We start from the raw sequence: 25,640 nt of genomic DNA, 5'->3' as shown, positions 1-25,640 counted from the left end.
CTTTCCGGCCTTGCGGTCGCTCACTTCCGCCTGGGGACTCTATGGTCGCTCTCCTTTTTCCTAGAGTCGCCCCCCCCTCTTTCCGGCCTTGCGCTCGCCCACTTCCGCCTGGGGACTCTATGGTCGCTCTCCTTTTTCCTAGAGTCGCCCCCCCTCTTTCCGGCCTTGCGCTCGTCCACTTCCGGGGTGACGTCGGCAGGCTGACCCGGAAGTGGACCCGTTGTGGCGCCTCTTGGCCTGTTCTTCCCGGTGCCGTTGTGGGAGAGGAGAAGGCGGCGGGAAGGAGAAGGCGGCAGCGGTACCGTCCCGTGCGGCCCTGGTGGGAGCACAGGTGAGGACGAGGGAGGAGGAGGAGGAGGAAGGAGGGGGGCTGGAGAGAGAGTGGGGGTCTTGGGGGGCGAGGGGGCTCGAAAAGCCGGGGCTTGCTGGGTGTTGTTATTATTATTGTTGTTATTATTATTATTATTATTATTATTTTATAAGGGTACAAAATGATGCCTGGTATGGAGAATGTGGATGGGGAGACCTTTTCCTCCCTCTCTCGAAACACTAGAAGCCAAAGGGGGTCAACATCCCATGAAAAGTGTAATAAATAAATAAATAAATAAATAAAATAAATGAAGCTGATGGGTGGGAGATCCAGGACAAATGAAACGAAGACTATGGAACTCACTGCCACAAGATGTCGTGATGGCCACCCATCTGGATGTTTGCTCCCTTTGGCTAGGAAATCTGCTAGGAAATCACTAGGAAATCTTATTGCTGCTAGAAATTCCCCCTCCTCTCCCCTTTCTGGGGTTTCTGACACCAGGAGAAATCACAGGAAACAGGCAATATTCCCAACACTTCCTGTGCTTACAAATTGCAGGACCTTTTTGGTGTTTGCTCCCTTTGACTAGGAAATCTGCTTCCTAGAGCTTCCAGAAGGCAGATAAGACATGGCTTTTATAATAAACCTTCCTGGACATATACATACATACCTGGCATTGATAGATTGTGTGTGTCCTGTATCTAGACCATAGAAAATGGCCCATATGCTCTCTCTGTGTGTCTGTCCTGAACCAAGTTTATGACGGGATTGTTGAGTAATGATGCCTCCTGTTAGAAAGGCAATTAGCAGAGAGAGAGAGAGAGAAAACCAAAGGCAAAGCGGAATGGGCGTTTACCAGTCTCCCATGCACACAGAGCTGAAGGAACAGTTTTACTCACAAATATTCTTGCATATACAATGCAGGTACAGTGTAGGGTTTTCAAAAGGAGTTGATCAGTCCACGTTGTGTTCCGTTACACCAGTGGGAGCGAGAGCAGACATAAGTGGTGGAAGGCAAAGAGAGGGAAGGCAGGGAGGGAGGAGAGGGACAAAAAGAACGAATCACAGAAAACAGGCTTACAAACAGCAGGAACTTTTTGGGGTTTGCTCCCTTTATTTATTTATTACACTTAAATACCGCTCCCATAGCCAGGGCTCTCTGGGCGGTTTCCTTTGGCTAGGAAATCTGCTTCCTAGGACTTTCAGAAGGCAGATAAGACATGGCTTTTATAATAAACCTTCCCGGACATATACATACATACCTGGCATTGTTAGATTGTGCGTTTTTAACTGTATTGCACGTCCTTAGGGAAGGTTTTATAGAGCTGGAAAAAGTGCAGAAAAAGGCAACTAAAACGATTCAGGGTCTGGAGCATCTCCCCTGCGAGGGAAGGTTACATCAACTGGGATGGTTTAGCTTGGAAAAAAGGAGGTTGAGGGGAGACAGGATAGAGGTGTACAAAATGATGCCTGGTGTGGAGAATGTGGATGGGGAAACATTTTCCTCCCTCTCTCAAAACACTAGAGCCCAAAGGGGGTCAACATCCCATGAAAAGTGTAATAAATAAATAAATAGATCTGTTGTAAACCGCCCAGAGAACTTCACCTATGGGGCGGTATATATAAATATAATAAATAAATAAAATAAATGAAGCTGATGGGTGGGAGATCCAGGACAAATAAAACGAAGACTATGGAACTCACTGCCACAAGATGTCGTGATGGCCACCAATCTGGATGGCTTGGATCAATTCCTGGAGGCGAAGGCGATCCATGGCTACTAGCCCTGATGGTTGTGTGCTATCTCCAGTATTCAAGGCAATAAGCCTGTGTGCCCCAGTTGCTGGGGAACATGGGTGGGAGAGTGCTGTTGCACCATGTCCTGCTTGTTCATCCCTGGTTGGCCACTGTGTGAACAGAGTGCTGGACTAGATGGACCCTCGGTCTGATCCAGCGTCGGGGCACTTCTGAGGTTCTTCTGAGGTTTCTGAGACAACTGAGTCCAGAACTGCCCTGTTTGCTCTTGAGGTACATTTTCTGCCCAGATGGTTATTTATCCATTTATTTGTTACCTTTATATACCGCCCCATAGCCGAAGCTCTCTGGGCCGTTTACAAAAGTTAAAAACAGTAAACATTAAAAGTTTACCTTTAAAACAGTAAACGTTAAAAGTTATTTGAGAGGCAAGATCAGAAGTGCTTAGGGTGGTAATATTCAGCAGTTCTCTGTGGTTCTTTTTAGTTGATTTCAAGAGCCAAATGGCTTCCATCTTATTCAGGTAACCATTGAGCTGCTGTGGTTCTATACATGGAACCGATCGCAGGCAGTGAAGTCTTTATCCCACACTTTCTGGCCGTTGGCCAGTGCCTCTGAGCTAGTAAGCCTGTGCAATGGACTTCGGATGACGGTTAATCAAACATAAACTTGCGTAGCTTAAAACTTAATTTCTCCTTCCCCGTCCCCAGTCTTTCTCCTAGGTCATTTTGAAGCACAAAAGCACCAACCATGGATTTCCAGCACCGACCGGGAGGCAAAACGGGCAGCGGAGGCGTCGCCTCTGCCTCAGAGAGCAACAGAGACCGCAGAGAGAGGCTGAGGCAGCTGGCCTTGGAAACGATCGATATCAATAAGGTAAAGGTTTCTAGTTCTTCTCGTGCGGTGCGTAAGGCAGGAGGTGTCGCCTATAACTGAAGGGGTGTTTGCGGAAAAGACTGGATCGATGTGTTGCTTGATACAACACATTGTGAACCGCCCAGAGAGCTTTGGCTATTGGGCGGTATAAAAATGTAATAAATAAATATATAAATAAATACATTCGTAGGGAAGAGATTGTAGCTCAGTGCTCTTTAGGGCTGTGCACGGACCCCCCCCCCCCGAACCGCTTCATGGCCCAATCCACAACGTTCAGATTAGGCCGATCCGCTTCGGGTCGATCCGAACCTCCTCCGCTCTGCGGAGCGAGATCGGAGCAGCGGATCGAGATTTTGCCCCCCCTTCCCTGCTTACTTGCCTCTTCGGTGGACGGCAGAGTGGGGAAGGGGGGGCAAAATGGTGGCCAAATAAGCCGCCCTGCTCCCTTAACTGGCTCCGTCGCCACATGGACTGCGGCGGCAGAGCCAGGTAAGCCCCCCCCTTACCTGCCTCCATTGTGGTCCGGCGCAAGTCTGCGACGGACACAGGTAAGCCCCCCTGCCCCCTTACCTGGCTCCGCTGTCGTCGCTGCACAGACTGCACCGCCGCCAGGTGAGCCCACGTCCCCCCCCACTTACCTGCATTCGGAGCTCTGGATGGAAGCAAACCGCTTCGCCTCGATCCGCAGCTCCCCCGACCCGATTCGGATCCGCCTTTGGTAGAGGCGGATCGGGTTGCTCCGCTCCGGGTTCACGATCCGAATCGGAGCGGAGCACAGCCCTAGTGCTCTTGCTTTGCATATGGAACATCCCAGGTTCGTTCTTTGGCATCTCCTCACCTGCAAGGAGCTTGAGTGGCAGTTGATGGGGGGAAGGACCCTTTTCCGCCTCTGACCCTGGCAAGCTGCTGCAATCAAAGCAGACAGTTCTGAGCTGGATGGCCCAATTGTGTCAAGGGGGCTTCATACGTTTACAAACTCTGCAACGCCCCCCACCTCGCACATCAGGCTTTGATGCGCACGCCTCTCTCAGGCTGAGCACCACCACTGAAGAAGGGGTAAAAAGAAAAGAAATATAACCTTTCCCTGAAAGCAGAGGGAAAAGGTAAGGAGCTTTGGAAAAGGCTTTTCTGTGAATATAGCAGGCTGAAGGTTTAATGTAACGTGTTTATTTATGAACCAGTAGAGCAGGAGACACAGCCAAACCGGCACGTGGTTTTATGGTAGCAAAATAAAGAAAATGTTTATTATTTACAGTTCTTAGTTCCTTCAAATTCTACTGCAATCCTGCCTGTCCTTATTTATTTATTTATTTATTTATTTGTTTATTTAGAATATTTATATACCGCTCCCCATTGAAAAATTTCGGAGCGGTGTACCAGGTAAAATGAAAATAAAAACAGAATAAAACAGTGTAAACAAAATTTAAAAAGAAGCAAAAACAGAAATCCAAGGCTGCATGTTAAAGAAAGGCTTCTTGGAATAAAGATGTTTTCAGGAGGCCCCGAAAGGAGTACAAGGTTGGCGCCTGCCTGACCTCCAGAGGCAGGGAGTTCCACAGGAGGGGGGCCACCACGCTGAAGGCTCTTCCCCTGGTGGATTCCAATCGGAGGATGGATCTAGGTGGAACCACCAGGAGCAGGCCCTCGGATGACCTCAGTGACCGGGCAGGTTGGTAAGGGAGAAGGCAGAGCTCTCTCAGGTATCCTGGTCCCAAGTTGTTTAGGGCTTTGTACACAAGTACAAGAACCTTCAACCTGGCCCGGTAACGAACAGGCAGCCAGTGCAGTTCCCTCAGCAGAGGAGTTACATGCTGGAAAGGGGCAGCTCCAGACAGCAGCCGAGCTGCAGCGTTCTGCACTAGCTCCACCTTCCCGAGCAGCGTCAAGGGCAGCCCCACACAGAGCGCGTTGCAGTAATCCAATCTTGAGGTTACCAATGCCTGTCCCACCGTGGTCAAGCGATCCCTGTCCAGGAGAGGCCGCAGTTGGCGAACCAACCAGAAATGGGTCTAAGAGTACCCCCAAACTATGAACCTGTTCTTTCAGAGGCAGTATTATTCCTTAAGAATACTGGTAGTAACAAATCTAATAATAACAATCCTTAGTCCCAATGATCTTATTTTCACTCACTCACACAACTGACAAAAAATCACTCAGCTAAACACATCTCTCCTCCAAACCCAATCACCAGCCGAACACCTCAAAACGCTCCGCTCCCCCATATATATATATATATATAGACTCCTCCCCCCTTTCCACAGCATCACTAGCCACACCCTTTCTGTCCAACATTCCTAGCTCAGGTGTGGAGCACGGGTTTTGCCTGCAGAAGGTCCCAAATTCAGTTCCTGGCACCCTCAGTTTGGAAGGCCGGGAAAGGTCTCGTTCTGCCTAAGCTGAAGGACAAACAGGCTGAGCAGCTTCCTCTATTTCTATCCCACTTCTCCATCTCCACTTTTGAGATCGACAAATGAAATTAAAAGAAAAATCACGTGGATTAAGAAAAAGGAAAACCCAAAATCACTTGATTTAAGAAAAAGGGGGAGAAAAAGCGTAATATGTTTATGTAGGCATGTCTGTATCTACGGCCTGGTTCATCGCACGCAACGTTAACCCAGGTTAATTTAACGCGTGGTTTGTTGCCCTACCCAGGGATTGACTTGGTTCACCCATGACAACAACCCAGAGTATAGCTTGTCGTTGAATCGTGGTTTGTTGTTACGTGTGGACCCTGCGCTGTGTTTTATCTGTGCACCAGATCTCTTATGGATGTTGATTGCGCTTAAATCCACAGATTAGCAATTTTATTATCTATATATCCCTCCCTTTTTCACTATGCTAGGCCCCAATAACCCAATTCTGTTCCCTTTTCAGAAACCAACAAATAATCTAGTATCTTTAGTGGTTTTGTAACACTCCCTATTTTTTATCCCCACTTTATACTGTTTTATATAACGGTGTATCTTCTTGTTTTATATTGGTCTGTTGACTGTAAATAAAGAAATACAATACAATACATTTAATGACTTGGTTCACCCATGACGACAACCCAGAGTATAGCTTGTCGTTGAATCGTGGTTTGTTGTTACGTGTGGACCCTGCGCTGTGTTTTATCTGTGGGCTGTTAACCACAAACAGCCGAGGGAGATGACCCATGGTTTGTTGTTGGATTATGAACTCTGGGTTGTTTGTGGTTAACAAGCCATAGTTAAAGCATAATGCAGGGTTTGCCTGCTTCCTTCAGTAGCAGAGGCAGTAAGCCCATGTGCACCAGCTGCTGGGGAACATGGGTGGTAGGATGCTGCTGCTTGTGGGTCCCTGGTTGACAGAGGGTTGGTCACTGTGTGAACAGAGTGCTGGACTAGATAGACCCTTGGTAAACCGCCCAGAGAGCCCTGGCTATGGGAGCGGTATATAAGTATAATAAGTAAAATAAATAAAATAAATTCTTATGTTCTTAAAAGGGGTTCCACCCTCAGATTTTAAATGGTGCATCAGCCTCCATGGAGTTGCCTTCGAGTGGCTGGCTATAATCCATCAGTGTGTCTACAACGCTGAGCCCGTTAACTTTTCTTTTTATTTCCCTGCCAGGATCCTTATTTTATGAAAAACCACTTGGGCTCTTACGAATGCAAGCTTTGCCTGACGCTGCACAACAACGAGGTGAGACGTTGCTCTCGCACCAGCGCCCCCTCACCCCACCCCGCCGAAGAGAGAGGGAGGGCCTGTTTTGCATGCAGATGGTCCCACGCTCAGTTCCTGGAATCCCCAGGCAGGTTGGAGGGAGCCTTCCCTGGGGCCCAAACTATGCTTGTAATTGAATTTCCTCCCCTTCTCTCTTCTCGTCCCACAGGGAAGTTACTTGGCGCACACCCAAGGGAAAAAGCATCAGACCAATTTGTAAGTCGCTAATTACAAACGTGTTTTTCTGATGCTTCTTACTGCTTTTCAACATCTCTCTTTCTCTCGCTCTCTTCCCCCTCCCGTTCCAAAAAGTTTGTTCAAAGCCTGTTTATTGGGGATCTGTTTTCCGAAATCTTGTAGCGGTCAGTCCCCCGTCCCTCACTTTTCTAAAAGAGAACCTCAGACGTATTGAGTGTGCTCAGCAGGCACAAAATGTTGGCGGACGGCTGGGGCAGGGGAATTTGAGCAGGACTGGGATAGAACGGAGTGTCGTGGAAAAGGCCCGTGTCTTTTGTACCCAGCTCCACAACACTCTGATGCTGGCAGGACAAAGTGTGGTGTAGTGGCTAGAGTGTCAGACTGGGAGTCAGGATACTCCATGGAAATCCACTGGGTGACTTTGGGCCAGTCACAGACTCTCAGCCCAGCCTACCTCACAGGTTTGTTGTGAGGATAACATGGAGAGGAGGAGGATTATGTACGCCGCCTTGGGTTCCTTGGAGGAAAAAAGGCAGGATATAAATGTAATAAATAAATGTTTCAGCGCTACACTTTAAAAGCTCCGTCTTCTGATTTCTACATTCCTCTTGCTGGCTCAGCCCCAGGTTCTCCTCCACGGCAGGAGGATGGAAGTCACCAATCTAGTGAAAACGGGGAAACTAAAAAGCTGTCGGGCAATGCGTGAGCAGAAATTCCATCTAGAAACGTTAGCTCTTAACTAGGGGGGGATAAATCTGTCAGTCCGGCTTTCCTCAAATATTCCGATTTTTAAAATCTCATTTCCCCAACCCACCCCATCCTGAGTATGAAGAATTTTGCAAATTTGGGTTCTTTCTTTCTTTCTTTCATTTCTATATTGCAGAATCGCTAAAGCCCTTCACAAAAATTACAAGCCACAAATATGAGATATTATTGATTGATTGATTTATTACATTTTTATACCGCCCAATAGCCGAAGCTCTCTGGGCGGTTCACAAAAATTAAAACCATAATAAAACAACCAACAGGTTAAAAGCACAAATACAAAATACAGTATAAAAAGCACAATTGCAGAGATAATAAAAACCTAATATAAATCTCTAACATACAAAATTTAAGAACAGTTTAAAACAGCTAAAACCAGTTACAGTGAGATACTGGACCAGATAAAGACAGTTAACGTCAATGCCCTGTCATATGTCAGCCAGTGCTGTGTAGTGGTTAGAGTGTTGGACTGGGAGTTGGGAGATCCGGGTTCGAGTCCCCACTCGGCCTTGGAAACCCACTGGGTGACTTTGGGCCAGTCACAGACTCTCAGCCCAACCTACCTCGCAGGGTTGTTGTTGTGCGGATAACATAGAGAGGAGGATTATGTACGCTGCCTTGCGTTCCTTGGAGGAGAAAGGCGGGCTATAAATGCAAAAATAAATAAATGGTTTTATTTGCTTTGTCTCTGCCTTAATAATTTTGTATTGAAGGCCAGGATATTTTTTTACGTATTTGAGGAAGTCTGGTCGATAAGGATGGCTCATTTATAAATTCTTTAAACCCGCCTTCCTCCACCTGATGCCTTCCAACTGTGTGGCGTCACCAACCTCAGTGACGACTATTCTCAAACCTCTCTTTAAATTCTTTAAACCTTTCGTTTCCACCACCCTATTCTCCATCTTCTATAAAAGAATGAGGGAATAATAAACCTTTTTTGTGTGAGTGTGCATACGTAGTGTCTACCTGGAGTAACGCAAATGACCGAGCAGACGTGGTTGTTAAACAAAATAAGAAAGTGTATTCATATAGAAAAAGATTTTAAACAACACTTTAAGATTAATCTACTTTAAGATACATCTACCTCCCAGGGAATACTAACCACCTCCAAATCCTGTAATCCCACTTTCCTAATACTATCTTGAAACAAGCTTCTACTAGACCTCACTCGCTCCTTAACCCTGACTAACGCCGCGTTTCGGCCTGTATCTTTTCAAGGCCTTCAGGGGTTGTAGGGAGGTGTTTGCAAAGATCCTCTTATCAACAAAATGTCTTTCTTAAATTGCCAATGGCGACATTCTGGAGAAAGAGTATTGTGTCCAGTTTTGGGCTCACAATTCAAGAAGGACTCAGACAAGCTGGAGCGTGTTCAGAGGAGGGCAGCGAGGATGATCCGGGGTCTGGAAACAAAGCCCTATGAAGAGAGATGGAAAGAACTGGGCATGTTGAGCCTGGAGAAGAGAAGACTGAGGGGAGACATGATAGCACTCTAAAAATACTTAAAAGGTTGTTACACCGAGGAGGGCCAGGATCTCTTCTCAATCCTCCCAGAGTGTAGGACACGGAATAATGGGCTCAAGTTACAGGAAGCCGGATTCCGGCTGGACATCAGGAAAAGCTTCCTGACTGTTAGAGCAGTATGACAATGGAGCCAATGATCTAGGGAGGTTGTGGGCTCTCCCACACTAGAGGCCTTCAAGAGGCAGCTGGACAACCATCTGTCAAGTATGCTGTTGGGTGGATTCCTGCCTTGAGCAGGGGGTTGGACTCGATGGCCTTATAGGCCCCTTCCAACTCTGCTATTCTATGATTCTATGACATTAATAAAGACATTCTGTTGATACCAAGATCTTTGCAAACACCTTCCTATAATCCCCTGAAGAAGGCCTTGAAAAGATACAGACTGAAACGCGTCGGGCTTTTCAACCTACAAATAAAAAGTTCCTCATCCTGAGAATTTGTTTCTGCCTTCTTTTCACCTGATTTGGGTGCTGTTCTCCCCATTTTTGATTTTTGTCCTCTCACTCCCCCTCCTCTCTCTCCAAATCGGCCAACCAATCAGACGACACCATTCACACGGCTCGCCATTCTAACTCCCCCCCGCCTTTCCCACTTTCTTACCATTTCCTGAAAATAAAAGAATTGGGTACCGCAAATCCCAACCTGAACCAAACACTTGAAAATCGACATATAAAGACTAACACAATTTCTCATTTCGTCACAGACTGCAACTCTCAGAAGTTCTGAGCATATGCTGAGGCTGATGAAAGTTGCATTCCAAAACACCTGGAGGGTGTCAGGTTGAGGAAGGCCGCTGTAAATCAACAGCAGCAGAAAACTAGCTTCTCAGGGGGTGGTTTGTCCCTATAAAGGTTGTCACACAGAGGAGGGCCAGGATCTCTTCTCGATCCTCCCAGACTGCAGGACACGGAATAACGGGCTCAAGTTAAAGGAAGCCAGATTCCGGCTGGACATCAGGAAAAACTTCCTGACTGTTAGAGCAGTACGGCAATGGAGCCAGTGACCTAGGGAGGTTGTGGGCTCTCCCACACTCGAGGCCTTCAAGAGGCAGCTGGACAACCATCTGTCAGGGATGCTTTAGGGTGGATTCCTGCATTGAGCAGGGGGTTGGACTTGATGACCTTGTAGGCCCCTTCCAACTCTGCTATTCTATGATTCTATAGACAGATCAGGCGGTTGCCCAGGGCCCCCGAGTGAAGTGGGCCGCCAAATTCAAAGGAAATCTAAATAAAAATTACAAATAAATCGGCTTCTGAAACAGCGTGCCTCTGTTTCCTCTGATCGCAGAAACGTTCGTGGAACGGGCGGGGAAACCAAACCGTTACGGCTCCGTTTAAATAAACGCGCTTTAAAAACATTCACCGGAAATTGGGGCAAAACGTTTCCCAATTGACCTAGATCTGCCCTTGGGGTTTGGGGGTGCACGGTTTGTCTAGGGCTGCCCCTGTAGCTTCTGAAAGATGTGGATTCCAGTGGGTCACCTTCATTCTTTATACTTTCCCCCACGCCACATACTTCTTACTCTTCATTGTTGCATGGGGGAGGGCGGGGAAGAAGCAGGCTTTTGCCAGTAGCAAAGAATATCTTGGAAGATCAGACATAGAGCTGAAATGTTACAAGGAAGCAGCTGTGCCGCTCCGGCAGGACGTAGCCTTGGTGCTGTCTAGGAAGTATCGCTTTGATGGCACCCAGCGGCCCTCCTCCGCCTGATAACAGGCGTTCTCCGCATAGCATCTGAGCCGAGGTGGGGAGAGGGCCTGACTGATCTCAAGACAGTGTTTGCTTGTGTAGGCACTGGTTTGCAGGAGACTCAGTTTCACGCCCAGGGACTGGGGGAGATTCAGGAACAAAGGAAAACCTTGAGAAAGCCTGGATCCCGTCTCCAGCAATTCATAGAATCATAGAACCATAGAATAGCAGAGTTGGAAGGGGCCTATAAGGCCATCGAGTCCAACCCCCTGCTCAATGCAGGAATCCACCCTAAAGCATCCTTGACAGATGGTTGTCCAGCTGCCTCTTGAAGGCCTCTAGTGTGGGAGAGCCCACAACCTCCCTAGGTAACGGGTTCCATTGTCGTACTGCTCTAACAGTCAGGATGTTTTTCCTGATGTCCAGCCAGAATCCGGCTTCCTGAAACTTGAGCCCGTTATCCCATGTCCTGCACTCTGGGAGGATGGAGAAGAGATCCTGGCCCTCCTCTGTGTGACAACCTTCCAAGTATTTGAGGAGTGCTATCATGTCTCCCCTCAATCTCCTCTTCTCCAGCCTAAACATGCCCAGGCTCTCTGGGCTTAATGGGAGTTGTAGTCCACTCCAGGCCTCCCCCTGCTGGATAGCTTCCAGATGTGGCTTGAGGGTTTTAATGGAATTGTTTTAGATGGTATTGTAAAGCACCTCGATGCCAGAAATGGTGAGGCGGCGCTATAAAAAATGCTTTAAATAAATAAATAAAATGCGTTGGACAATGTTCAACTGGATGGACCGGTGGTCTGACCTCGTCTGCGGTTCTTCCAATCCATACGCTCCACATTCGCTGTGTGGCTGAGCAGCTGCTGTGCTTAAGAACATCAGAAGTGCCCTGATGCTGGATCAGACCAAGGGTCCATCTAGTCCAGCACTCTGTTCACACAGTGGCCAACCAGCCATCGGCCAGGGATGAACAAGCAGGACGTGGTGCAATCCTCCTCCTCGTCCTCCTCCCCCCCTCTACTCCTTCTCCTTAAGGACATCAGAAGTGCCCTGATGCTGGATCAGACCAAGGGTCCATCTAGTCCAGCACTCTGTTCACACAGTGGCCAGCCAGCCATCGGCCAGGGATGAATGAGCAGGACATGGTGCAACAGCACCCTCCCGCCCATGTTCCCCAGCAACGGGTGCACACAGGCTTACTGCCTCAGATACTGGAGGTAGCACACAACCGTCAGGGCTAGTAGCCCTGGGTAGCCTTCACCTCCAGGAATTGATCCAACCGCCTTTTAAAGCCATCCAAATGGGTGGCCATCGCGACATCTTGTGGTCGTGAGTTCCATAATTTAACTTTGCCCTCTGTGAAGAAGTCCTTCCTTTGATTTGTCCTGGATCTCCCTCCCATCAGCTTCATGGGATGACCCCGTTGCGCTCTAGTATTACGGGAGAAGGAGAAAAATGTCTCTCTCTCCACATTCTCCACACCGGGCATCATTTTATACACCTCTATCATGTCTCCCCTTAGCCTCCTCTTTTCCAAGCTAAACAATCCCAGTTGATGTAAAACAATCCCAGTTCCTTTTGGTTCGGTCCCTGGCATCTCCAGTTCCGAGCCGATGGGAAGGGCCTGGAACTTTCATCCTGCCCACCAGAATACCCGGCGAAAGAAATCAGCGTTGCCTTCATGCTGGCGAGCTTCGCAGATGCATCTGTTGTATAGGGACCCAAGAGAGAGACTCCTGAAACCGCTGCTGACATATGGAGGCATGAATGCCCAAGCAGAAACAGTTCTCTTCCTCCTTAGCGATACCAACAGTTATGTCACTCATAAAGTGGCCCTGTTTGCACTGGCAGCGAAAAAGATTAGGAAGAGAGAACTTGATAAAATTGCTATATACTGCCACGGAGACTCAAAGCGCTGAGCGAAATGAGAGCTTTAGTCAGAGTAAATTTAAGCTTGTCTGTAGGGCGCACTTGGTTATTTTAAACTGTTGTGCACTTTTATAGTTGTATGCTTTTCTGTGGATGTATTTGTCATGGCCTTCGGCTGGCACAATAAACTGATGATTGATTGATCTGTTTGGCCACTGTTGGAAGTGGCCTGTGACGTAGCCTTTTTGGGCTGAACTGCCAGGCCTGTCCAGACGTTCTCGTGCCCCGACACCACATCTTTCAGAAGCGAGGGCCACCGGGGTGGGAGGCCCCCAGGCCAAGGGAATGAGTCTTGGAGGGCTGCCCCGGGAGGCTTGTACCTGTGGCAGAAAGGCCCCCACAGACGTGCACGGAGGCTTCTTTAAACATTGCCGCTGAAACGGGTCGGGCGTTCCTAACCGCCCGCTCCGGCTCCCTGCAAAAATGCCGTCCCCTTTCCCGGGAGAAGAAGTAGTAGTAGTTCGGCAACCGACTCGTTTCCTCGCTCCCGTTTTTCAGAGCTCGTCGAGCCGCCAAGGAAGCCAAGGAAGCCCCAGCTCAGCCCGCCCCGGAGAAGGTGAAGGTGGAAGTGAAGAAGTTTGTGAAAATCGGCCGGCCGGGTTACAAAGGTAGCTGGGAGAATTGAGCGACTCTGTCGCCGGGCTGCATGCGGGAGATATCAGCGGCCTTTGCGGGAGGGCCGGAAGTTTAAACCCCCTCATCAAAGCCATGGCAGGCAATTATTTATTATTATTTGTCTATTTACAATATTTATATACCGCTCCCCATGGAAAATTTCGGAGCGGTGTACAAGATGAGAGGAGAATAAAAACAGAATAAAACACTTAAAACAGATCTTAAAAGAAGCGAATGCAGCGACTCCTGGTCGGACGTTAAGGAAAGGCTTCCTGGAATAATGATGGTTTCAGGAGGCGCCGAAAGGAGTACAAAGTTGGCGCCTGCCTGGCCTCCAGAGGCAGCGAGTTCCACAGGAGGGAGGCCACCACGGTGAAGGCTCTTCTCCTGGTGGATTCCAATCGGAGCATGGATCTATGTGGGACCACCAGAAGCAGATCTTTGGATGACCTCAGTGACTGGGCACGTTGTTAAGGGAGAAGGCGCTCTCTCAGGTATCCTGGTCCCAAGTGGTTTAGGGCTTTGTACACAAGTACAAGAACCTTCAACCTGGCCCGGTAGCGAATAGTCAACCCGTGCAGCTCCCTCAGCAGAGGAGTTACATGCTGGAAAGGGGCAGCTCCAGACAACAGCCGAGCTGCAGCATTTTGCACTAGCTCCACCTTCCGGAGCAGCTTCAAGGGCAGCCCCACACAAAGCACATTGCAGTAATCCAGCCTTGACGTTACTAATGCCTGTACCACCGTGGCCAAGCTATCCTTCTCCAGGAGAGGGCGTTGTTGGCGAACCAGCTGAAGCTGGTCAAAGGCAATTAGACCTCCGTAAGGCTGGCATGATAACCGGGGCGGTTCCGCGGCCGGGCAACCCGGATCCTGCAACCTGTTTGGTTTCGCCAATCGGGTACGCCTGCACGCTCTGCATATTTTCTAGTTCACGGCGGAAGCTTAGGAAGTCCTTGCTCACTTGGGTACTGATCTGTCAGGGTTTGGGCATTTTCAGGCACGCGCCCATGAGGACTAGAAACTTTAGCCTCTTTTTCCAATGGAAGTTGAGATTGAAAGGAAGCTGATAGCACTTCTGAGATTCAGTGGGGCCGTTGCTCTTCTCTGTCTTTCCAGTGACCAAGCAGAGAGATCCAGAGATTGCCCAGCAAAGCCTCCTCTTCCAGGTAAGACCCAACTCACTTTTCGTTGAACGCTGCCGTGAAGTGGTTCCTTACTGCCCGCGTGATGTAGAGCTTCCTATTTATTAATATTATCATTATTTATTTTTATAGCACCATCAGTGTACATGGTGCTGTACAGGGTAAAACAATAAAATAGCAAGACCCTGCCGCAGAGGCTTACATTCTAATAAAATCGTAATAAAACAATAAGGAGGGGAAGAGAATGCACCAAACAGGCACAGGGTAGGGTAAAACTAACAGTATAAAAGTCAGATCGAAATCCAGTTTTAAAAGCTTTAGGAAAAAGAAAAGTTTTTAGCTGAGCTTTAAAAGCTGCGGTTGAACTTGTAGTTCTCAACTGTTCTGGAAGAGCGTTCCAGGCATAAGGGGCAGCAGAAGAAAACGGACGAAGCCGAGCAAGGGAAGTGGAGGCCCTTGGGCAGGCGAGAAACATGGCATCAGAGGAGCGAAGAGCACGAGCGGGGCAATAGTGTGAGATGAGAGAGGAAAGATAGGAAGGAGCTAGACCGTGAAAAGCTTTGTAGGTCAACAGGAGAAGTTTATATTGGATTCTGAGGTGAATTGGAAGCCAATGAAGAGATTTCAGAAGCGGAGTAACATGGTCAGAGCGGCGAGCCAAGAAGATGATCTTAGCAGCAGCAATTTATTTACATTGTTTCCTGCCCATCTTTCCAGTGTTTTTGCTCAAGGAAATGGTTAGGGTGTTGGACTGGGGGGTCAGGAGGTCCAGGTTCGAGTCCCCACTCAGCCATGGAAGCTCCCTGGCGGAGTCTGGGCCAGTCGCAGACTCTCAGCCCAACCTTCCTCACAGGGTGGTGGTTGTGAGGATAAAAGGGAATGGAGGAAGGTTTGGAACTCCACCTTGGGTTCCTTAGAGGAAACAGAGCAGGATATAAATGCGTTCAATAAAATAAATGGTATAACAATCAAAATTGGCAGTTGGACAGCAAAAGTGCCGTACGATTGTTTTAAGAGAAACCGCTCGGGGAAACTAGGAAGTTGTTGACCTTCCCTGTCAGGCCTTCCCTGTTGGACCTTCCCTGTCAGGCCTTCCCTGTTGACCCTCCCTGTCAGGCCTTCCCTGTTGACCTTCCCTGTTGACCTTCCCTGTCAGGCCTTCCCTGTTGACCCTTTCTCCCTTGGCTGCTTCTACCTCACTATAGATCGACTACCCAGAAATCGCGGAAAGTATCATGCCTAGACATCGCTTTATGTCTGCGTATGAGCAAAGGATCGAGCCCCCCGACCGGCGCTGGCAATACCTGCTGATGGCCGCTGAGCCCTATGAGACCATTGCCTTCAAGGTGACCATTGTCTTAATTCTGCTTTTGTTTGATGTGTGTGTGTGTGTTATAAAAGAAGAAGCTTTTGTCTGGGAATAGCCGGCTTCCAAGACAGCCTTCCTCAACCCGGTCCCCTCCAGAGGTGTTGGAGCACACCTTCCATCTTCCCCAGCCAGCTACCGGCTGGGGAATATGGAAAGTGTACTTTTGAAGAAGAGAAACAAATTAGATTACTGCAATGCCCTCTACGTGGGGCAGCCTTTGAAGACGGTTCGGAAGCTGCAGCTTGTGCAAAATGCAGCAGCCAGATTGATAACCGGAACCAGAAGGTTCGAACATATAACACCATTTCTGAGCCCAATTCAAGGTGCTGGTTTTAACCTATAAAGCCCTACACGGCTTGGGACCACAATACCTGACAGAACGCCTCTCCCGACATGAACCTACCCGCTCACTGCACTTAACATCTAAGGTCCTCCTCCGAGTGCCTACTCCGAGGGAAGCTCGGAGGATGGCAACAAGGGAGAGGGCCTTCTCAGTGGTGGCCCCCCAATTGTTCCAGTGGGAACAAAGAGGTTAAGCCAAAGACCATGAGTCCGAACCTGTCTGGGGTTGTCCAGGATTAGAGCTGAAACAAAGTCTTAGGAGATAAAAGAGAGAATGCCCTGCATTTTCCTTGTTTTTCAATGTGTATCTTGATGCAAAACACTGGACCCATAACTTGATTTTTCCTATTTGAATAGTTGGTTGTTTTCTTTTGCCACCTCAAGGGGATATTTCTCCAGATTGTTTGGTTCCTTGAATGAATTACATTGGTATAAAACCTACAAAATGCTACTGTTTGTCACCTGTCAGGTCTCATCTGCTGCTTCCTACCAGATATGGTCATAGAATCATAGAATAGTAGAATTGGAAGGGGCCTATAAGGCCATTGAGTCCAACCCCACTGCTCATTGCAGAAATCCACCCTAAAGCATACTTGACAGATGGTTGTCCAGCTGCCTCTAGTGTGGGAGAGCCCACAACCTCCCTGGGTAACTGGTTCCATTGTCATACTGCTCTAACAGTCAGGACGTTTTTCCTGATGTCCAGCCGGAATCTGGCTTCCTTTAACTTGAGCCCGTTATTCCGTGTCCTGCACTCTGGGAGGATCGAGAAGAGATCCTGGCCCTCCTCTGTGTGACAACCTTTTAAGTATTTGATGAGCAATACAAGCTGTCGCACATTGAAGGCTGTCGAACACTCTGTGCTGCTGCATGTCAGCTGTCAGATACTTCCTAACTGCTGCTGCATGTCAGATGCATTCTGCAAAGCTACAAGAGTCTTTAATGTTCTTCAAGACTCTTTTCCCCCATCCCCATTTCAAAAGTCATTGGGTACCAGTTGCTAAAGGCAGCTGCAGTGAACTACAAGAGATATTCACAATTGGAGAATTTTAATGTGCTAAACTAAATTGAGTGTCAGTAAAATGAGTACCCAGTGAGCTGGGGGAAAGGTAATAATGGCCGGGGAAGGCAACGGCAAACCACCCCGCTATAAGGCCTGCCAAGAAAACGTCCGCGAAAGCGGGCGTCCCTCCAAGAGTCAGCAATGACTCAGTGCTTGCATGAGAGGTTCCTTTCCTTTTTCCTTCCCCCAGGAGTAGGGTTGTCATATTCTTAATCCAGAAAACTGGGACAATTTGTGTGTGGGGGGAGGGTGGGGCTAGGATTTTTTTTTTTAAAAAACTCAGCTAGGGAAAGAAAGAAAGCTATCAGCTTTAGTTATCTCACACTGCAATCCTTTGTGTGTCTACTCAGAAACAAATCCTATGAAGTTAAATAGAACTTATTCCCAGGCAAGCCTAAAGCACTTAAGCACCTGCAAATAAATAATAGGCAAAGAACAGTTTAAGCAAACAAACGGGGAAAATGACACTAAATTACATTTCTCCACTAGTTCTCAAAAGCTAGCGGAGACGTCGTTATGGAGGCTGAGACTCCACTGAGCAGGCTCAAGGCACCGTTTTGGAGGTTGGAATTTCTACAGACGGCTGGAACAGGAATCCGGGATTCTTGACTGACCGGCCGGGACATTTTGGAAATGCTTGGAAACCGTGACATTCCCGGTTGTCCGGGACGTGTGGCAACCCTACCCAGGGGACATAGCTCTTTCATGCCCTTGGTGATTTGGTTTTCTACTTTCGGAACGGATGTAAAGCTCAGAGCACCTTTCTGGCGTTGGTTGCTAAAAAGAGAGACGCTTGAGGTTATCGTGTGTGACAAACTGCCTCCCCTCCTTTTCCAAGCAGCCGAGTATTCTTTTGTGAATTGCAATTCAACAGCTTTGGCATTGCTACTGACCCGGTTCCATTCCTCCTTCCCCAGGTACCCAGCAGGGAGATCGACAAAGCCGAAGGCAAGTTCTGGACTCACTGGAACCGAGAAACGAAGCAGGTGAAAATGGCGGTTAAGGCTCCCAGCTTGGGGCTGCAAATGCGAAACGCCACCGGCCACCCATGTCTAGAGCAACGTGATACCCGGAAACAGGACAAAATGTCCTTCACCTTGGCAACAGGCTTACGGAGCAGCCTGTGAAGTTTATTTAGTCGGAGAGGCAGGCCTGTGAGGATGCCTTCTCCAAGCCTGGGATCAGAACCTGTATGGTTGGGGTATACTGGGAGTTGTAGTCAACCTGGTGTTCTCCAGGTGGGTAGAAGGCTGCTCTAAGCCCTTGAAGGGAATGGCTAGCCATGGTTGCTTGTCCCCACAGTGGTCGTGTGCAGAAGACCCCTTAAACCATGGCTTTATCCATGGTGGTTAAGCCAGAAAGCCAGGCTGTGTTCAGAAGACACCTTAAACCATGGCTTTAACCACAGTGAATAAAGCAAAAAGCCTTATTCACTGTGGTTAAAGCCAAGGTTTAAGGTGTCTTCTGAACGGGGCCATTCTGATGCTTGGGGATAGACTGCTTCTGGACATAGAAGCTCCATTTATTCTCCTTTGGGACAAACCCTGTAAAGATATGTTATCTGTAGTATTGATTTTTTAATTTCTATCCCCATTTTCCCCCTCTAAAAAGGAGTTGCTCAAAGTGGCTCATGGAGTATAAAAGCAATAGCTAATCAATAATAATAATAATAATAATATATTTATTTATTTGTTACCCGCCTCTCCCTTCTGGATTGAGGCGGGGTACAACACAAATGCAAACCCCATAAAATACATATAATTGATTAAATTGAAACACGATGGCAAGGTAAAAGCAATAGCAACCCCCCCTCCCCCAAATCAATAAATAAAACGGAGCAATGGCACGGTCAGATACTTGCTTGGAGAGGAATATTATTTATTATTTATTATTATTATTTATTTAGAATATTTATATACCGCACCCCATTGAAAAATTTCAGAGCGGTGTATAAGATATAATGAAAATAAAAACAATAAAACCGTTAAAACAAAATTTTAAAGAAGCAAAAACAGAGATTCAAGGCTGCATATTAAGGAAAGGCTTCTTGGAATAAAGATGTTTTCAGGAGGCGCCGAAAGGAGTACAAGGTCGGCGCCTGCCTGACCTCCAGAGGCAGGGAATTCCACAGGAGGGGGGCCACCACGCTGAAGGCTCTTCCCCTGGTGGACTCCAATCGGAGGATGGATCTATGTGGAACCACCAGGAACAGGCCCTCGGATGACCTCAGGGACCGGGCAGGTGGGTAAGGGAGAAGGCGCTCTCTCGTATGTCTTCACTGGCTGGTGAAACGCACATCAAGTGGGGCATGGCCTCTCCCCTCTTGGGGCTGAGAGATCCCCATGTGGGGCGCTGCTACTGAGAACGCCTTCTTGCATAGTGCTACTGACCGCACAGCAGCAGCACACCCAGGGCGGGGGCAGCAGCTGAATTTGAAACCTCGGCAGGTTTGCAGAGAAAACTGCCCGGAGAGCCCTGGCTATGGGGGCAGGATATAAGTGTAATAAATAAATGAATGAATGAATGAGCCGGTCCTTCGAGTGGCCAAATCCCAAGCTTTTAAAGGAGATAGCCAGCAATTGCAATCATAAACTGACAACCGGTGCAACTGATACAATAAAGGGGTCACGAGGTCCCAGTAAAATATTGCCCCAGTCAAACTTCTTTGTGTGTGTGTGGGGGGGGGGGGGGAGGGTACACGCTAGGAGTTACAGCCCAACAAATCTGGAGGGAGCCAGGTTGGCAAGGCTGCGTTGAATCGTCACACCATGCACGAGGATCCGGAGTCAAACCGTTTCTCCATCTCGTCCTCATTACACCAGTTTTAAAATCTCTTCGCTGGCTGCCGATTAATTTCCGGGCGAAGTATAAAGTGATGGTTATCACCTTTGAAGCTTTACATGGTTTGGGTCCAGTATACCTGCGGGATCGCCTTCTCCCGTACAATCCGCCCCGCACACTCAGGTCCTCTGGGAAGAATCTACTTCAGCCAGCCAAAATTAGGGTGATGGGTATTATCCAGAGAACCTTCTCTTTTGCTGCTCCCAGACAGTGGAATGGCCTGCCGGAGGAGATTCGTCAACTTAGTCGTTTAGCATTTAAGAAGGGCAACTAGGATGATCGGGGGTCTGAAAACAAAGCCCTATGAGGAGAGACTGAAAGAACTGGGCATGTTTAGCCTGGAGAAGAGAAGATGATTATTATTATTATTATTATTATTATTATTATTATTATTATTATTATTATTTTATTATTATTATTATTTTATATAGCACCATCAATGTGCATGGTGCTGTACAGAGTAAAACAGTAAATAGCAAGACTCTGCTGCATAGGCATAGCACTCTTCAAATACTTGAATAGTTGTCACACAGAGGAGGGCCAGGATCTCTTCTCCATCCTCCCAGAGTGCAGGACACGGAATAGCAGGCTCAAGCTGCAGGAAGCCAGATTCCGGCTGGACATCAGGAAAAACTTCCTGACTGTTAGAGCAGGACGACAACGGAACCAGTGACCTAGGGAGGTTGTGGGCTCTCCCACACCAGAGGCCTTCAAGAGGCAGCTGGACAACCATCTGTCAAGGATGCTTTAAGGTGGATTCCTGCCTTGAGTAGGGGGTTTGACTTGATGGCCTTATAGGCCCCTTCCAATTCTACTATTCTAGGATTCCATGAAAGCTATCAAGACTGATCTCTTCCGGCAGGCCTATCTAGGGGAATTTTAGCATGTTTTTAGGATGTTTCGAATACTATGTTTCGAATTCAGTTTTATGTATTTTATTCTTGTGGTTGTTCCCTGCCTCGATCCAAATGGAGAGGCGGGTAAGAAATAAACTTATTATTATTATTAAGTGGCTCTTGCTGGATGCAAGTGGCTCTTGCATCCAGGGGGCGTTTCTCGGCCCGCTGTCCTGCTCTTCGGAGATGCCTGCGACGAAGCCCAGGGCTCTCTTGCGGGAGACGCGGCGCTCCGTAACCCCTGCGGGGGCCTCCAAAGGGAGCGATTTGCTCCTGCCTTGCAGCGCCAGTCGGTCGCTCTTGCTTTTGAGAGTAACCTTCCTCTCCTGCTTTCCTTCTCTCTTAGTTCTTCCTCCAGTTCCATTTCAAGATGGAGAAGCCGCCGGTGCCCCAAAGCATCCCCGCTGGACCAGCCACTGTGAAGAGGCCCCCGCCGCCACCCCTGATGAACGGCCTGCCGCCCAGGCCACCGCTGCCTGACTCCTTGCCACCCCCTCCTCCCGGGGGCATGGCCATGCCTCCGATGCCTCCCCCCACTGGGCCCGTGCCCTTGCCTCCGGGGCCACCGCAACTCCCGCCGGCTCCTGGCGTCCCGCCTCCCGCTCCCATGCCCCCGATGCTGAGACCCCCTCTGCCTACGGAAGGACCCGGGAACATCCCTCCCCCACCACCCACCAATTGAAAAGTGTTTTGGGAACTCTCGGCTTTTGTAGCACCCCTTTTCCAACAGCGCCGTCTCGTTTCTGCACCTGTGTCTTTTTTTTTAAAACGCAGCAGTGACTCTGTTCAGGAATCCTGTCATTTCATTAAAGAAGACATGTCTCTTTTTCGTCCCGGTCGCGTGATTCTCCTCTTGCTGCGGGCGAAATTCTCTCATCCGGAGGCGTTGCGGCGAAGCTCTCGGGGAAAGAGGACGCTGCAGTGAGGGGTGGAGCCAAAGCAAAGGGGTGGGGCATACCCCCCAGCCTATTCTAGCTTAACGCTCTTACCGACAAGCACTACGCCTTGAGAGGCATTTCAACTTTTTAGAACGGAGAAAAATGCACAAAAAAGCGATCTTGTACGTTATTGAAGGAAGAGCCAGCATAATTTCCTCTCTCAACCTGATGAGAGAATGCCACAATTTTACCTTGTCCCTAAAAAACTTCAGGGAGCAACCCTGCCCCCCCCCCCCCGAGACATTGGCTACGGGGCCATTGGATTCTGGGCATCCCCCCTTCAAGGTTGGAGACAGTGCTCTCACATTGGAAGGGGGAGTCTGAGATCCAAACAGCCCCTCCCCACGCAACTGGTGCGGAAAGAACCCCGCTGGTTGGCCTCAGGTCGGAAAGGAGACCTCGGCGAGGGGGAAAAGGGGACATTTTGGAGGTCAAGGTACAAGCTTTCGTGAGGCTTCTCCAGCTTCCTTCCTTCTTCCAGAGTGCTGTTGCTAGATGGGCAAAAAAAGCCCATCTAGCAAACAAACAAACAAAAATAAAAAACCCACAGGGCAGGAGGATGGGGAGGGGAAGGGTGCCTCCACCTCTCCTTCCACCCTCTGTCGGATGATTGAAAGCCTCTGAGTTCGGGGGCTTCTGATCATTGAGGGCGTGATCGATAGGATTGGACCGTAAGTACCCTGTTTCCCCGAAAATAAGACAGTGTCTTATATTAATTTTTGCTCCCAAAGATGCGCTAGGTCTTATTTTCAGGGGATGTCTTATTTTTCCATGAAGATGAATATGGTACACATTTATTGTTGAACAAAAAAAAAGGTCTTATTTTCGGGGGGATGCCTTATATTACAGTGAGAGGCAAAACTGGAAGTAGGTCTTATTTTCGGGGGATGTCTTACTTTCGGGGAAACGGTATGTTTGCCCAATTCCAGATTGGATTCTTCTCTCTGGACGTGGGTCCTTGTTGGAACCGCCTTCCGCCCCTGAGACAGACTCCTGTCGAAAGGATACTGCGGACTTTTTGAACTTCATAGACTTCAGCGTGGCTAGTAACTAGGGCTGTGCACGGACCCCCCCCCCCCGATCTGCAACTTCTGGATCGGGTCTGCTCCGCCCCACGTTGATCCGCCTATGCTCTGCTCCGTTCTGTTGCGGGGCTCCAGATCCGGATTGGAGCTCCGTGTCCCCCACCCCCCACCCCATAGACTGGAATTGAAAATCAATGCCCAGTTTGAAGCAAATCCGAGCATCAAGCCAGGTAAGGCCCCCCTCACCACTTACCTGCCTCTGCCGTAGTCCGGCAGCGGCTTCAACTGAGGTCTGGGCCTCAGTTGAAGCCACCGCTGGACCGTGATGGAGGCAGGTAAGCCCCCCTCCCCTCCTGCCCCCTTATCTGGCTCTGCCGCCGTCGCCACATGGACTGCGGCGACGCCAGGTGAGCCTCTCTCTCGCCACACCTTTTTTTCAGAGCTCTGGATCGAGGCGAAGGATCCGCTTCGTCTCGATCCGCTTCGTCTCGATCTGCAGCTCCCCCGATTTGCCTCCGACAAACTGTCTCTTTTACTGATCAATTCTAATGGTGGCCGCCATTAGTTGGAAGGGGGGAAATGTGCAATTTCCGGAGCGTCTGGAAATACATTCCCCTCCCTGCAGCAATTGGGGCTTTAACGGCCCGATCATTGCACCGGGGGAAGCGATGTGGGGGACGTCTACATGGCACCACTTACCAAATTGATCCCCGCCCCCCAAACACCACAGCGTTGCAGCTCCAAAGCGGCACCGATTGCGTTACATGGCAGGAGTGAGCGCCACACTGGAAAATGTGCAGTGCTGTCGCCAGATGTGGGAACGGGCAGCAAAAATCGAGAGACTGAAAACCGTGGAAACCTTTTTAGTTGGTTGTTTACTGGCAACGCTGCACGACGCCGTAGCTCTGAAAGCCTGTAGCTGCGCTGCTACAGCTTGAATTCATGCGTGATATGTCAGAACTCTCCTTACTTTCATTCCCCAGACTTCATTTATTTATTACATTTATATCCCGCCCCATAGCCGAAGCTCTCTGGGTGGTTTACAAAAGTTAAAAACTGAGCATTAAAAAAGTATACAAAATTTAAAAACCATCAGAAACATAAAAACAACGGTATCCATTTTAAAAACGAGTTCTGGGGTCCGTTAAAAAACAAACTTAGCATTGTTAAATGCTTGGGAGAAGAGAAAAGTCTTGACCTGGCGCTGAAAAGATAGCAGTGTTGGTGCCAGGCGAGCCTCATCGGGGAGATCATTCCATAATGGGGGGGGGGGGCACCACTGAAAAGGCCCTCTCCCTTGTTGCCATCCTCCGAGCTTCCTTCAGCGTAGGCACTCGGAGGAGGACCTTAGACGTTGAGCGCAGTGTACGGGTAAGTTCATGTCGGGAGAGGCGTTCCATCAGGTGTTGTGGTCCCAAGCCTTGTAGGGCTTTATAGGTTAAAACCAGCACCTTGAATTGGGCTCGGAAACGTATAGGTAGCCAATTTATTTATTATTATTTGATTGCATTTATATCCTGCCTTTTTTCATCTAAGGAACCCAAGGCGACATAGATAATCCTCTCCATTTTATCCTCACAACAACCCTGTGAAGTAGGTTGGGCTGAGAGTCTGTGACTGGCCCAAAGTCACCAAGTGAGCCTCCTTGGCTGAGTGAGGCCCAGAACCCGGGTCGCCTGACTCCCAGTCCATCACTCTAACCACTACACCACACTAGTTTTATTTATTTTTTACTTTTAATAATAATAATAAAAAAGTTAAGTAACCTTAATGCATCACGTTAACCATTTTGTGGTTAAGCAGCATGGTTTGGCGTGTTGTCTGAACGGGTCCCTTCCAACTCTACTATTCTATGATTCCATAAGTTAATTACGCATCGTGTGACGAGGCAATGTCTTTTACCAAACACGCACGCAGGCACGGTGCACAAATGATGTTCATGAACATGGTGCACTCTTTCATGAACTCAATAAGCCTTGCCTGACTGCCTTGGATAAGTCTTCCCGGAAAGGTTTTGTCCTTAAGCTTCAAGATAACTTCAAAAATACTAGCAGATTCGGTGTCCTTCCTTCTCTGTTACTTAAACCAAGGTTGTATTCGTAGAGATACTGCTGGCCGGAGAGGTTTGTTTCCTTTGAGATATTGACATCTGGACGTGTGTGTACACGACGTGTGCGTGCCATGCAGATTGGAGGAGAAATTCTGTTTGCATTTTATTATTATTTATTATTATTTATTAATTACATTTCTATACCGCCCAATAGCCGGAGCTCTCTGGGCGGTTCACCAAAATTAAAAACATTCAAAGTATAAAACCATACTATAAAATACAATATAAAAGCTCAGCCAGATAAAATCAGCAGCAATGCGAAAATTACGAATTTAAATTTTTAATATGAATTCACCTCATTTTGCACTTTGGAAACATGCAAATTGAAACCCAACTCTTTATCCCGTCTCCCGATTTTGCAAGAGAGTTCTCCAATGAATATATATATAAAAAAATTGTGTGCAAGAATGCAAACATAAATGCATGCTTTCGGATAAATGCGTACAAAAATGCTTACGAATTTTCATGCCAGCTTAAAAAACCCGAATCGAACCCAAGGCTGGAAAAAATGGCGAGAACCCGAAATTGACAGATTCCTCCATGCCTGTGTTTGCATGTAAAATATAACGA

The 25,640-nt window shown here is 48.3% G+C and overlaps 1 protein-coding gene across 2 annotated transcripts; it reads left to right on the top strand.

The window, feature by feature from the left end:
• Nucleotides 1-219: 219 nt before the first annotated feature.
• Nucleotides 220-21,830, top strand: SF3A2 (splicing factor 3a subunit 2). Of its 2 annotated transcripts, none has more exons than XM_063146902.1 (9): nt 220-331; nt 2,776-2,941; nt 6,533-6,604; nt 6,795-6,841; nt 13,226-13,335; nt 14,461-14,510; nt 15,692-15,832; nt 18,178-18,246; nt 21,344-21,830. In XM_063146902.1, exons 2-9 carry the CDS (start codon nt 2,816-2,818, stop codon nt 21,677-21,679), a joined length of 951 nt encoding a protein of 316 aa, XP_063002972.1. In that variant the 5' UTR covers nt 220-331; nt 2,776-2,815; the 3' UTR covers nt 21,680-21,830. The 2 variants fall into 2 exon arrangements, with proteins under 2 accessions (XP_063002972.1, XP_063002973.1); XM_063146903.1 differs by having other exon boundaries at nt 230-319.
• Nucleotides 21,831-25,640: the final 3,810 nt, after the last annotated feature.

Source organism: Elgaria multicarinata, chromosome 23 (assembly GCF_023053635.1).
Source record: "Elgaria multicarinata webbii isolate HBS135686 ecotype San Diego chromosome 23, rElgMul1.1.pri, whole genome shotgun sequence".
Classification (NCBI taxonomy): Eukaryota; Metazoa; Chordata; class Lepidosauria; order Squamata; family Anguidae; genus Elgaria; species Elgaria multicarinata.
This window is presented reverse-complemented; position numbering and strand designations above follow the sequence as displayed.

Coding starts and splice junctions, on each gene's coding strand:
- SF3A2 (XM_063146902.1), top strand. CDS start 2,816: ATGGATTTCCAGCACCGACCGGGAGGCAAAACGGGCAGCGGAGGCGTC. Junction 2,942..6,532: donor AAACGATCGATATCAATAAG/GTAAAGGTTTCT, acceptor TTTCCCTGCCAG/GATCCTTATTTTATGAAAAA. Junction 14,511..15,691: donor AGCAAAGCCTCCTCTTCCAG/GTAAGACCCAAC, acceptor ACCTCACTATAG/ATCGACTACCCAGAAATCGC.